At 33.1% G+C, this 15237-nt stretch overlaps 2 protein-coding genes across 8 annotated transcripts in view; one reads left to right on the forward strand and one right to left on the reverse strand.

The window, feature by feature from the left end:
- Positions 1-15237, forward strand: part of LOC114334073 (calcium-dependent secretion activator) — a 303401-nt gene that overhangs the window by 282072 nt on the left and 6092 nt on the right. For all 7 annotated transcript variants that reach the window (XM_050641429.1, XM_050641434.1, XM_050641431.1 and 4 more), the window contains 2 exons: positions 8707-8928; positions 9111-9241. In XM_050641429.1, the coding sequence (XP_050497386.1) occupies positions 8707-8928; positions 9111-9241 (353 nt within the window). The remainder of the gene's footprint in view (positions 1-8706; positions 8929-9110; positions 9242-15237) is intronic.
- Positions 4022-4581, reverse strand: LOC114325369 (uncharacterized). Its single transcript, XM_028273430.2, has 3 exons — positions 4368-4581; positions 4240-4308; positions 4022-4161 (listed from the first exon to the last, which is right to left on the reverse strand). Exons 1-3 carry the CDS (start codon positions 4473-4475, stop codon positions 4036-4038), a joined length of 303 nt encoding a protein of 100 aa, XP_028129231.2. The 5' UTR covers positions 4476-4581; the 3' UTR covers positions 4022-4035.

Below are 15237 nucleotides of genomic sequence, written 5' to 3' on the forward strand. Positions count from 1 at the left end.
TTTTTATGCATTATTTCTATGTGCCTTATGCGGCTCTGTATGTGGGAGTGTTTTTATTGGGTTTATGTATTGTGTGTTGCATATGTTGCATATTGTGTATGATTGACGACGTGCGTCTCACATTTTATTATCCACTATTTTTGGTATGTTTCTGTTGTTCACTTCTTTTTTAATTTTAAAGCTTGCTGCATGCTGCTGATAAGTTTGCTACACATTTTTCTTCATTTAGTAGGATGAGGGCTGCTTCTCTGATTTTTCTATTTTTCATGTCTGTTTCCTTCATGATTATTGATGAATTTTTCCATTTTCTGTATTCATTGTCCCAGGCATTCATTGTGAACAGCCGTAGCGCAGCGGCATGATACTGGCTCCATAAGCCAGAGCGCTCGGGTTCGAGCCCCGGCACAGACAATCCATTTTTATTTATAAAAATGATACGAGCTGTTCACCGTGCCTCGGGGAGTACGTTAAGCCGTCGGTCCCCCTGGGTTAGTGTGTACATCGACACTAGTTACTTGAAACAGGGTTAAAGATGTAATTGGCGCCGGAACAATCCGAAAGGATCTCCCCGGCACAAATGCCATACGATATCCAGATTTAGCCATACGGCTCACACTCCCTCTAAGGGGAAAATTGACTCATCCCAGATACCTACGGTATCAAAAGGATTGAGCTCTGGTGGGACTCTTTCCGTGTTACCGAGCCCTAAGTGACTTGGTATGCAGGTGTATCTCCCAAAAATTTTCGTACACATCTGGCCGTTGCGAGTAGTACTGCTTTCTGCATGGTCTTATAAAGATGTTCATTAAGACCCAGCTTTTTTATACTTTCGAGGAGGGTCTTCGGAATGACTCCAGTAGTAGACATAATAATCGGTATCGTCTGGGTACTTTGCATTCTCCATTGTCTCCGTATTTGAATTTCCAGATCTCTGTACTTGGCGATCTTTTCAGTAAATTTAGTACGTAGATTATTGTTGTTAGGAATCGCCACATCAATGAGGGTTGTTTGTCTCGTTACTTTATTGACTAATACGAGATCTGGCCTATTATGCGCCACTGTTTGGTCTGTGAGCACAGTGCGGTCCCAGTATAGCTTGTAGTTGCCATCCTCAAGCATACTCTCAGGGTCGTATTGATAATATGGGAGATGGTCGGTTTGGAGAAGTCCCAACTTGATAGCTATCTCCTGATGAAGGATTTTTCCCACTGCGTCATGCCGTTCCTTGTACTCAGTTGCAGCAAATGCCTGGCAGCCCCCTGTAAGATGTTGGATGGTTTCTTGGGCTTGAGATCCATATCGGCATCTGTCGTTTTGAACATGAGGGTCTTTGATGATATATTTCAGGTAATTTCTGGTTGGTATAACCTGATCCTGAATGGCCAGTAATGAACCCTCCGTTTCGGGGAACATCTTTCCTGAAGTCAACCAGTAGTTCGACGCTATATTGTCGACATAATCTTGGCTGACCTCATTGGGATGTCGCCCGTGCAGAGGTTTACCCATCCAGGCGCGCACTTTTTCGTCCATAGTAAGGTGGTTTATGCGCAGTTCTGCTTCCCTCAGTTTTATAGGTGTTGTGTCATCTACTGCGCAGATAGCGCGATGTAGAGTAGATGTTTCAGCCTGCATCTGAAAACAAGATCTTAAATTAGCAATTTGTTTGTCTAATTGCTCACTTATATCCATAAGTCCTCTTCCTCCTAAATTCCGTGGTAATGTCGTTCTTTCTACTGCACTTTTGGATGATGTTTTTGTGCCATACGATATTATTATTATTATTATTATTGTCCCAGTCATGTTTGCATATCTGTGATTTGTCGAAATCCCTGTTTTTGATGTATGTTTGATGCTCGTTTTAGTGATGAGCAAAACAAGTACAAGACCAAGACCAGGCTAGTTTTGGTCTTGGTCTTGTTCTTGCAAGCTTGGTCTTGGTCTTGGTCTTGCAGCTAAAAGGCAGTCTTGGTCTTGGTCTTGGTCTTGCACTAGCCGGTCTTGTTCTTGGTCTTGGTCTTGCTGCAAGAGTCTTGCTGGTCTTGCTTTTTTGGTAGTAATAATTTGAACCAAACAATTTCGAATAAAATGTACATTGAAATAAATAAAGATGTGAAGAATGAAACTATATTTTTTGCTTTAAAATTTTAAAAGAATCTAGAATGTAGTTTCAAACGGATACCAATTTTAACATTATGTACAGGGTGTTTCATTAATAATTGTCCATATAGTAACTGGAGAAACCTTAGCACAAAATACGAAGATTTTACCTAAAACACTTCAATAAAATGTGGTTCCTTACTAAGTTACAGGGTGTTTTATCTAAAATATTAAAAATTATTTTTGCTTAGCATTTTAAAACTATTCTACGTATCCTTTTCATACTTGGCAGAAAATGCGACTACTAGACACACTACTAAATTATGATAAACAAACGTTTCTAGCTACTACCAGAGGCGTACGACAGGGGATGGTGAATGGTTGACCCTTCTCAAATTCTACGTCACTGGAGGAATTACTATTTTAGTGCCATTTTTAGATTCTCCAATACTTTCTACGTAAATAATGCACTCTTTATTGGTAACGATAAAGTCATTCGTTTTCGAGATATTTGAAGTTAAATATGAAACCGCACAGTTATTTTGATTAATTATGATATGATTCATATGATTAACATTTCAAAAATTTTGTACCCAGTACTTTCAAACTATTTGGCGTATCCTTATCATACTTGGCAAAAAGTGTAGGTGCTGTACACCCTACTAAATTAAGATAAATAAACGTTTCTAGCTACTACCAGAGGCGTACGACAGGGGATAGTGGCTGGTTGACCCTTCCGAAATTCTACGCCACTGATAAAATTGCTATTTTAGTGTAATTTTTTTGATTTTACAATACCTTTTATGTAAATAATATACTCTTCATACGTAACGATAAACTGATTAATTTTCGAGATATTTGAAAATAAAAATGAAGCGACACAATACATTAATCAAAATAACCGTGTCGTTTCATTTTTAACTTCAAAGATCTCGAAAACTAATGACTTTATCGTTACCAATAAAGAGTATACTATTTTCATAGAAAGTATTGGAGAATCCAAAAATTGAACTAAAACAGCAATTTCGCCAGTGGCGTAGAATTTGGAAAGGGTCAACCATTCACTTTCCCCCGTCGTACGCCTCTGGTAATAGTCACAGACGTGTGTTTAACATAATTTAGTAGCTTGTACAGTACCTATACTTTCTGCCAAGTATGAAAAGGATACGTCGAATAGTTTTAAAATGCTGAGCAAAAATAATTTTTAAATTTTAAGATAAAACACCCTGTAACTCAGTAAGGAACAACATTTTATTTAAGTGCTTTACTTTAAATCTTCGTATTTTGTGCTAAGGTTTCTCCGGTTACTATATGGACAATTATTAATGAAACACCCTGTATTTACCTAATTATTTCATTAAAAAGTATGTTTCAAATATAAAGGTTTATTTTCAAATTTCAATTATAAGTTGAATTGAGACACAACCTGCTTTTATACATTCAATAGCATAGTATGATATAAAAGAAAAAAAAAAGTGAAAAATAAAGAAGAAAAAAGAAAAGTTATTAGTTACATTTTATTTTATTTGGAGGAAATACGCGCTTTATTTAATTATACATACTTATATACAAGGCAAAAGCAAAATTGGGTTTTTTATGTGGACAAAAAATTAAGAAAACCTTCAATTTTAACCAGATGTAAAATTCCTATTGAAATGATGTATCGAACGTAGCGATGTGAAATTACGTGTAATTTCAGAAATTGTAAGTTACACGTGTAAAATTACCCAAAAATTACAAACCAGATGTAATTTATGTAACTTATGTAATTTATGTTCATTGTATTAAAAAATCAATTGTTTGCATTCATATTGAATATAATAAACACAAAGTAACTACATACTTATGAAATAAAGAAAAGTGGATAAGAAATACATACAAATAATAAAGAAATGAAAACATAGGTTCTTTAGTTTTGTTTTAAGCGGCTTTTATAAATCACAACTTCCTTTTTCGCAGACAACTGGAGACCTTCTTGTTATAAAACGTCGAAGTTTCAATTGTTTGCTCTTCCAATGAGCCTTGTGTAATTTTTTTTATCTCCGGCAAATCCAGAACTGCATCCTGAAATTAAATAGGAAAGTGTAAACATAGAGAGTAAAAATAATGGGTTTATAATATAATATATACAGATCTAACTACCTTGTTTTCGGCATCTGAAGTATCCTTCTCGACTTCCGTTTTTTTTTGGGGTTGTTCTGTGCCTTTACCCTGAAATTGATAATTTTGGAATATAAACAATAAATATGTATGTGTTTACACTAATTTACCGATTTCATTAAGACGTTTTCTAAAATGTTCACTTTGCTTTGTCTCAAAATGCGTGCTGGTCTCTGTTCCCTAGTTTCCATTCTTTGATCAATTTCATCATCGGTCATTGCAAAGTCAGCAAAATTAAAATCATCGTCGGAATTTCCATTTCCTGTTGTATTTGAATGCCATGATGATATTGTCTGAAAACATAAGATTTATAATTTTTTATTCGAAAACGGTGGAATGCATTGGAAAATCGGAAAAGAAGCAAACTGCATATATCACATGCACATATCACATATCTAAAAAATGCCTAAATTTAAAATTACCTCGTCTAATTCTTCCTCTTCGGAAATATGGTTTTCAATTACTTCTATCTCCTTCTGTAAGTTTCTACCTTCTATCGAAACGTTGTTCTGTACAGTCTCTTCTATAGGATATTGACTTTGTATGTGATGTTGTCGTGAACGTTTCAGCAATTTTGAATTATATTGTATATAATTTAAATTTGCTGCCCTTTGAGTTGTTAGGCGATTTCTTCTCTTCGTATGAATGCTGCTCTGGGAGCTAAAGCTTCTCTCTGTTGCCGCAGAAGTGCACGGCATTGTCAATATCCTGACTGCAACTTTGGAGAGGCATGAATGTCCACAAAATCCTTTCCACCATGTAACCAAAGAGACATTATCGAGTATGTTCCATAAAAATGTTTCGCCAAAAAAGTCTGTTTTAGCTAAATAGTTTCCTAAATCCTCAGTAATCTTTGACACTCCTTCATCACCAATCTCTATCGTGGTCGTGGTTGACATAGTAGTAATGTATTTCATCGCTTCAATCCTTTCGGCTGATGATAAATTTGCACCAACAGACCGAGGGTTTAGTAAGTCTGCGGCAAAATGGATCGGTTGAAGGGCGTATTCCTTCCTTGATATAAATTTATCCATCGCTTCTGTTTTTTCGCAATCCGTTAGTTTCACGCATTCTAAATGAGTAGATATGTTACTACCGATTTTCGCGAAAGTTTCACAAACCAAATGAATTGACGAAGAATCTCCTTCAAGACGTGTTATTGCTTCAGTAATTGGCTTAAGCAATTCAACAAGAGCGCTAGAATTTATCCAGAATCCTTCATCAAGTAAATTTGCTTTTGCGCTGCGTATTCTATCTTGAATTGTTTTATCTGGAGATATTGCTAGACGTTGTAGGACGGACTTGCATTTAGTCAGATCTTGAAGACATTTTACATGTGAACCCCATCTTGTTTTTACAGGTAGGCTAAGAGACACTCCACACTTCATCTCATTTCTTATTTCTGTGAATTGAGCTCTCAGTACTTGACACTGGTTAATAGTTTTAACGATATGTATAATATGTGACAAATGTGTCTCTATTGAAGATAATTTCAAAATATCGCTGCACAATAAATGTAATGTGTGCGCTAAACAGCCGTATGATACAAGATGGGGATACATCTCTTCACATTGTCTCACAGCCTTCCTCATATTCTTTGCGTTATCAGTCACAATAGCGAAAAATTTTTTAGGTCCATACTCCTCCAGAACTTCAACCATTAATTTTGTTATATATTCTGCGGTATGCTTCTCTGCTTTTGTTAGTACTGATTTGACAAATAACGGTTCGGGTGTTGTAACAATGAAATTAATTACACTTTCATTTCGCAAGTTGGACCAACCATCGCATTGCAATGATAAATTGTCAGCTTGCTTAATTTTATCATTAACTTGAACTTCAACTCGCTCGTACTCTTCGGTCAGGAGACGATTTGATAACATATATCTCGATGGTAAGGTGTATGAAGGTCTAATTTTTTTAAAAAACAATTTCCAATCTTCATTCTCGGTAATTGAATGTGGTGCTGAACTGGTGTAAATAGCTCTAGCAAGCAAAATATTCAATTCGTTATTTTGTTCGTGTGTCATTCGATCACAAAATGATTGTATTCTGTTGATTTTTGTGCAAACAGGTGTTTCCACATGAATGTTATCAGAAGCAGATGTTGATGCTGTGGAAACCGTTGATGATGTACAAGCAGCATCAGTGTTATCGTTATCCAATTTTGCCGATGTGATCTTTTTCATGGATGTTTCAAATGGAAATTTAGAGTGATTCCCCTTTGACTTTGGAGTTAAAATATTGAATTTAAGTTTTATCATATGCGGCACATAAGTGCATTGTTGAAGATGAGATTTCATTCTTGTAGCATTTTTTGCATGTACACTCTTGCAAAATTTACACCTCACATTTATGGTCTTTTGATTAGAAGAACCCGCAGGTAACACTTCAAAATAAAGCCAGATATCTGTCTTACGTTTCACCATGTTTTATGACCTAAAAAAAATATTCAGGTAGACTTAAACATTAAGAAGGGAAAAAACATTATTTTTCAAAGTATTTGATGGGCACGAGGGCATAAAAAATTGTTAGGCATCCTTAAATAGAAGAAAGATTAAAATTGAATCTGTGTAACAATTTAATGAAATTCGAATAAGCAGAATACTGGATCGGACAACTACATTATTTTGCCCTCAACGTTATCAAAATTTTTTATTTAGTAAGTTATGTCAGTGTAATTCAATTACACATGCTACATGCACAAGTACCCCGTTGCTCCTATCATTCTTATAGTTATTGTACAGTAAACTAATCTAAAAAATCGAATAAAACTTGGTAAACCGAATTCAGAATTAAGTACTGTAGCCACATATAAAATGACGCGCGTTAGATTTAACGTACAGTCGATATGCGATAGGCCCGCCCCTGTGTTTCCCAATCTAAGGTTGCTATGGACATCACCGGCACGTGTTTTGCTGTTTGTAGAAATAATATATTTCTTACCTTATAGTTTCTGTGCTTCCTTATAAATAAATGTAAAGTAACCAACGCTGCGTGAATGAATAGAGAAAGAACAGTCGAAAACTAACTTATACATACACATTACACATACAATAACAGAAATGTAAACATAACCTGCCTGACTCAGACTAAGGAACGACTAACGAGCGACGAGCGTAATAGCACCCACTGGTTCGCGCGCGCCGGCACCGGCGCACCGCACTTACGACAATTGCGCGCGCATAAGTTGCCATAATATATGTAATTTTACCAGTAATTACATAAATTACGGTAATTTATGTAAATTTATCATAAGTTACGTTAAATTTCATAAATTACGTAAATTCCAAAAATTACATAAATTACATTAAGTTACGGGTATCATGTAATATTACCGTAAGTTACGTGTAATTTATGTAACGTAAGTTATGTAATTTTACAACTCACATCACTAATCGAACGTGAACACTGATTTCTCATTAAAAAAAATTATTTTCAGTTCATATGAACGTTTAACCTATAAAGTTTGTACACATACTTAGTAAACATTCTGCATATACAGAGTGGCTGTATAGTGTGACAAAACAAAAAAATAGAAAAATCAAAGAAAATCATTTTCCAAAGAATCCAGTATCACTCAAAAAACTTTCATTATTTTTAGCTTTTGCTTTTAAGTTCCAATTAGAGACAAATATGGCGGCAAATCTATTATACTGGAAACTGTTGAACTGCCATAGGAATAATTTTATTTCTGTTTCTACATATACGGTTTTTTAAATATCATTTTTGGGTACTACAGAAACTTTTCATAAAATGTGTTCTTATACGACAGTCTAATACGGAGCATTTTTTTAAATTCGATTGTGCTCCCCTTTTTTTACGTTCGATTGCTTTTTTTGTTATTTGAGTGGCCTGCTTACGTTAAATACCCTGTACTTACTGTTGTAAAATTATAAGATAACGCTAGAAAAGTTAGAAGAGGAATATTAAAACCGATCACAGTATATATCCGAACCTACCGATCAAAGTATATATCAAAATTGTTGATTTTTAGCTTAAAATATTATGTATTTTAAAAATTCGATATTGTTTATTACAATGTCAGTATATATTATTGAACTAAAAAAATAAAGTTAAATAATAAAAAACCAATTTCGCAAAAAAGTGCAAGAGTCTTGCAGGACAAAAGGCGGTCTTGGTCTTGGTCTTGCTGCAAGACCAAGACCAAGACCGCAAGACCAAGACCAGTCTCGCTCATCACTAGCTCGTTTACCCTGACCCTTAGTGGTCTTCAAGTTTCTCCCACATATAAATTATTGTTGCATTGATCTATGTACTTTTGTAGATGGAGATCTTTGACCTCTCTTGTGTGTTATTAGGTTTGGTTTTGGACAGGATAGATCTGAGTGTGTTGGGTATTTTAAATGTTGTACTATTGGTTTGTTTCTTATCCTCTATAACTTTTCTGATAAGCCCTTTACATAAGACAGTAATAATTATTTGCAGAATGTATCTGGGTCTGGAAAGGACATGGGACAAGGATATGTCAACTTTACAAGAAATTGTATGGACCAGATCCGTCAGAAAATCACTGACGAACTGTGGATTCTAACTTTTTTTGAACAGTGGTATACAAGTCAGATAAATATGCTCTGTAACTGGCTTTCTGAGAGATTGGATCATACTTTGCATCCCTACCAATGTACGTGCCTTGCTCATATAATAAAGGTAAGTGAGACTCAACTCCTGTATATTTGCATCTAAATTTGTATTAAGCCGGGATTCCATGGAACGTGACGTTGCACGCCAGAATCTCGTTTTTTATGTTATATAACTCTAAATTTGTAAATCGTTATTCACATAATGAGGTTGCAGCTAATCTGGTTAATTGTAGTTATGTATTTTTTCAGAAAATTTATACTGATTTTGAACTTCAAGGCGTTATGGAAGATAAGTTAAATTCTAAGGCGTATCAGACAATAGCTCAAAGAATGACAACGGAAGAAGCCACGTGTGCGCTAACCATGGGACAAGCCGAAAGGTAATAGCAACAATATGCAATTTTTTATGTTCACTGGTACTGGTTCATCTCACTATTACCTCGTAAAATGTGCACTTTGCGTCTTCATAGAGTACCCCGCTCATTCGTTTCCAGTGAAACTAGCCTGTAACCTGTGAGAAACTTCTTGATCTAGTGTCCAATTTTCTATTACGTAGAAGCCACAGTATTTAATTCTCCTATTCTTTCTAATTTTTCTCCAAGCACTTGTACATATATACTCAACCATGCCGGTTCCTCCCAACCACATATAGGTACTTACTTCGTTTTCAATCTGCTAACCTTAAGTCCCTCCTCTTCAATAGTCCTTCTCCAACTACTCAACTGCTCCAACGATTTTTTGCTCTCCTCTACTAACACGATATGATAAGCAAAAAGCATTAACCAAGGAGACCCCTACCTTCTCTGTCAGTACATCCATAACAACATTAGGTAGGGACTCAGTGAAGAGCTTTGATGCAAACCCACCGTCACTGGAAAACTTTCAGTAAATCCAACACAAGTCCTTATTATACTTCCTCAGAAAGCAAGAAATTATATTCTAGACCAGTGATTCCCAAAGTGGTCCAGGTGGACCCCAGGGGTCCACGAGGGATTCAACGGGTGTTTTCGTTGGCGTGAAATAAAAATGGGGGTTCACAAGTTGCAAGTGGGGGTCCACGAAAATTTTATAGCGATGTGGTATTTATTTAAACAAATTTGCATTTTTTTATTGTAAAATATCAATGGAAAAAAGAATATTTTAATAGTAGTGACTCAAAAATGTTATTATAATGCATCATAACAAGTTATTTTGATTAAAAACAAGTTTTTGATCAAATTTTAGTGTAGAAAACGTTAAAATACCGTTTTTTACATTTTTCTCCATTTCCAAAACACACGTCTTTCGATTTGACTGAAAATTTGCCCACAGATAGCCAAAACACAGGACTTTAAGTGGTTAAAAGAATTTGTATCGTTTTACAATACAAAAAAATACGTGGAATAATATCAGCGTCAAAAATATAGGCGTCTACTGTAAGTACAATTGCTTCGAAAAATATCGACCATACGAAAAAAATGGTTAAGAAAATTATAATAATTATTGTAAACACAATTTATTTGGATCAATTTCAGTTCCTACCATTTTTGTCGAAAAATTTTATAGCGATGTGGTATTTATTTAAACAAATTTGCATTTTTTTATTGTAAAATATCAATGGAAAAAAAGAATATTTTAATAGTAGTGACTCAAAAATGTTATTATAATGCATCATAACAAGTTATTTTGATTAAAAACAAGTTTTTGATCAAATTTTAGTGTAGAAAACGTTAAAATACCGTTTTTTACATTTTTCTCCATTTCCAAAACACATGTCTTTCGATTTGACTGAAAATTTGCCCACAGATAGCCAAAACACAGGACTTTAAGTGGTTAAAAGAATTTGTATCGTTTTACAATACAAAAAAAAATACGTGGAATAATATCAGCGTCAAAAATATAGGCGTCTACTGTAAGTACAATTGCTTCGAAAAATATCGACCATACGAAAAAATGGTTAAGAAAATTATAATAATTATTGTAAACACAATTTATTTGGATCAATTTCAGTTCCTGCCATTTTTGTCGAAAAGTTGAGAATTGCGGAGATATTTAACAAAAACCACTGCTATCAAATCAATCAGGGTTTATGCTCGCGCCTTTACCGCATACGTACTACCTGAAATATTGATTTTAGCAAAAACATAAAAGAAATCAAAATTGTATACAATTTAATTCTCTCCATTTTTGTATAGATACATTTTTGTTATAAAGCTAATAATAATCAAGATAATTCAATAATTATGCTGTAACTGTCACTCTTTCCCCCATACATAACTCGGAAAATATCGACGACACAAAAAAAATGTATAATAGAATAAATTATACGAAATCATATTTTCCACAACTTCAGTTCGTACACTTGTTGTCGAAAAGTTAAATATGGCGGAGATATTGAGCAAAAACTGTTCTCCTTTATTCGCGATTTTAAATTTACACTACTATTGACCCCCTAAGATTAGAAAAGTAGAATCTTGCTTGGGTAGCTCGGCATGCAAGACCAAATGCTAACCCGACTGTAATATATAATTTTGACTCTTTATTGCATGTAACTTTTCTTGTATTGTAAAACTATACAAATTCTTTTAACCATTAAAGTCATGTGTTTTGGCTATCTGTGGGCAAATTTTTAGCCAGATAGAACATGTATTTTGTGAATGGAGGAAAATGGAAAAAAACAGTATTTTATCGTTTTCTACGCTAAAGTTTGATCAACAACTTGTTTTAAAACAAAAAAACTTGTTATAATGCTTAATAATCACATTTTGGATAACCCTTCTATTAAAACACAATTTTTTCAATTGATAATTTACGATAAAAAATGCAAATTTGTTTAAATAGATTCCAAATCACTGTAAAATCGCTAAAATAAAATGATATTTTGAGAAAAAAATCGCTTAATATTCAATGTCTTATTTTTACCCCCCCCCCCATGTTTTTCATTGGAAGTATGGTAAAAGCAGGGGGTCCACCGAAACCAGTATATTTTTTAAAGTGGTCTAGAGAAAAGATAGTTTGGGAACCTCTGTTCTAGACAATAGGTAAGTAGCCCAATCAAAGAACAATCTGACCCCAAAAAAAATAAAGGAAGAATGAAAATTTGGGGATAGGTAGTTGAAATTGTCTATTATTATATAAGAAAAAGTTTACAATTCTACATCCCCCCATTTTTCAAAAATGGAGGGGAAGAGCCCCTCTCGAAGCCCCTAGATGTTCTTATAGCCTGATCAGGGAACGCAAAATTTTACGAAAACCTCCAAAAAAATAAAGAAAGGATGAAAATTTGGGAATAGGTGGTTAAAATTGTCTATTATTATATAAGAAAAAGTTTACAATTCTACATCCCCTCCATTTTACAAAAATTGGAAAATACGGGCTGAAAATTTTTTCCTGGGGGGTGAAAAAATATACATTCAAAATAAGTCCGGAATTGGATAAAATGACTAATTCTATGCAACTTTTGTTTTATAGAGTTTTTCCCTCAAGTCAATACTTTTTGAGTTATTTTCAAGTGAATATGTTCATTTTTAACAGAAAAAAACATGTTTTTGGAAGGTTTTTCGGAGATAACTCAAAAATAAAGTATTTCAGCGAAAAGAATATTCTTAGCAAAAATATAGCTTATAAAAATCTGAAACAAATGGTGTATGCATGAGGTCTGTAGACCCAGTAGAAGCAGAGTTGTAGCTAATGAAAAGCAGGTTCTTCTTCATCAAATTCCAAATCGAATATTTCAATGTGAAATAACCCAAAAACGGAGCACTTTTCGGGGAAAATTTATTTCAACTTTTTAAAGTGTTTAAAAAATTGTTTATTTTTGTTTTTTAAAAAAACTTGTAACATTAAAAGTAAGTGAGTTACGCTCAAAATATTGTTGGTCCGTTTTATTTTTTGGTAAAAAAATCACGAAAATCACCCCCTAATTAACATCACAAATAAATTTTACCATTACCACTTCACAAGTTACTTTGATTATGTATTATTTATATGATCTGTAAGTTTCATCGGTTCAAAGTGCTTATTTTTGAAAAAGCTATAGTTAAAATGGCTTGAACGAGTAACTAATCACGAGTTTAGGCAAATTTTGAACAGCCATAGCATAACCAATTTTTGTATAACAAGAAAACAAAAAAGCAAAAATATTCAGAAAAGTAAAACTTATATTTTATTACTCTTTAAGATCTTCGGTGTTACTAATAATTTTTAAGTTAAATCCATGAAAAATTCCATTTTTTTTTTCAAAATTAATAAAAATGTTTTATTTTAAACCCAATTTTTTTCAAAACTGAGCACTTTGAACCAATGAAACTTAGAGATAATATAAACCATATATAAGTAAAGTAACTTGTGAAGCGGTAGGTAACGATTAATTTTATTTGGGAAGCTAATTAGGGGGTGATTTTCGCGATTTTTGTACCAAAAAATAAAAGGGACCAACAATATTTTGACCGTAACTCACTTATTTTTAATGTTAGAAATTTTTTAAAAAACAAAAATAAAATTTTTTTTAGACACTTTAAAAAAGTTGTAATGAATTTTCCGCGAAAAGTGCTCTGTTTTTGGTTATTTCACATTGAAATATTCGATTTGGAATTTGACGAAGATGAACCTACTTTTCATTAGCTACAAATCTGCTTATACTGGGTCTGCAGACCTCACGTGTACACCATTTTTTTCAATTTTTTATAAGCTATATTTTTACTAAGAATATTTTTTTCGCTAGAATACTTATTTTTTAGTTATCTGCGAAAAACGTCGATAAACATGTTTTTTTTTGTTGTTAAAAATGAACTCGCAAATAACTCGAAAATTATTGACTTAGTGAAAAAACTCTATAGAACAAAAGTTGCTTAGAATTAGTCATTTTATCCAATTCCTGGATATCCCTATTCATATCCCTATTTTTAACGTATATGTTTTCACTCACGAGAAAATATTTTTCACCCCGTATTTCCCATTTTTTGTAAAATGGACGGAATGTAGAATTGTAAACTTTTTCACTTATAATAATATACACAATTTCAACTACCTATTCCCAAATTTTCATCCTTCCTTTATTTTTTTGGAGGTTTTCGTAAAATTTTTTCCCTCATTGGTGCCTAGACGTTTCGCAAACATTCTTAATTTTATCCTTTTTTTGTTACTCCATTCATCTCTCAAAGCATTTCTGTTTTTGACACATGCATTTGTTGTTTCTCTTTATATTTAACTGTCCAATACTCACTTCCGTACATCATAGCAAGACAGTTTTATAGCATTTTCTTTTCATTGGAATTTCATTCTGTCAGACAAGAACTCGCTTCCTTCCATTTCATCCACTCCACCCCAACTCTACTCCATACATATACATACAATATGTCCCGGTAAGTTGGAACCATATGGAAAACTTTTTTATTATTAATTTTACGAAAAAAAGTTATTCTTCATAAAAAGCTCTTCATGATCTAAAACCTATGATTCAGTGACCAGATATCAGATTCAGATATCAGATTCAGATATCAGATTCAGATATCAGATTCAGATATCAGATTCAGATATCAGATTCAGATATCAGATTCAGATATCAGATTCAGATATCAGATTCAGATATCAGATTCAGATATCAGATTCAGATATCAGATTCAGATATCAGATTCAGATATCAGATTCAGATATCAGATTCAGATATCAGATTCAGATATCAGATTCAGATATCAGATTCAGATATCAGATTCAGATATCAGATTCAGATATCAGATTCAGATATCAGATTCAGATATCAGATTCAGTGACCAGATTCAACCTATGATCAGATATCAAATTTTATGAATATTATACGAGGTATGTCATAAAGTATGAATTTCGCTCAAGAGTAAAGTAGCTTTATTTTTCACAATATTTAAAATTGTTATTATAAAAAGTTGTTTGGAATTAAGAACTATATTTTAATATGCAATTACGTCCTTCTAACTGAAAATTTTTTTTAATTATGGATAACCAACATTTTCAATTATTTCAATTCTGATAACGCTTTTATTATTAATTTTACGAAAAAAGTGATTCTTAATAAAAAGTTCAGCATGGTATAACACTTAAAATACAAGCTTCTTATATCAAATTTTATCAATTTTATATGTGGTATGTCAAAAAAGATGAATTTAGGTCAAAAGTCAAGTACCTTTATAGTTCAGAATATTTCAATTAGAAGAATGTAATTACATATTGAAACATAATTTTTAATTCTAATCGACTTTTCAGAATAACAATTTTCGATATTGTGAAAAATAAAGGTATTTTACTCTTGAGCGAAATTTATATTTTTTGACATACCTCGTATAAAATTAATAAAATTTAATATAAGATGGTTATATTCTAGGTTTTAGACAATGCAGAACATTTTATAAAGAATAACTTTTTT

The sequence above is a fragment of the Diabrotica virgifera genome, chromosome 10 (assembly GCF_917563875.1).
Source record: "Diabrotica virgifera virgifera chromosome 10, PGI_DIABVI_V3a".
Classification (NCBI taxonomy): Eukaryota; Metazoa; Arthropoda; class Insecta; order Coleoptera; family Chrysomelidae; genus Diabrotica; species Diabrotica virgifera.

Coding starts and splice junctions, on each gene's coding strand:
- LOC114325369 (XM_028273430.2), bottom strand. CDS start 4,475: ATGACCGATGATGAAATTGATCAAAGAATGGAAACTAGGGAACAGAGA. Junction 4,309..4,367: donor AAAACGTCTTAATGAAATCG/GTAAATTAGTGT, acceptor TATCAATTTCAG/GGTAAAGGCACAGAACAACC. Junction 4,162..4,239: donor CTTCAGATGCCGAAAACAAG/GTAGTTAGATCT, acceptor ATTTAATTTCAG/GATGCAGTTCTGGATTTGCC.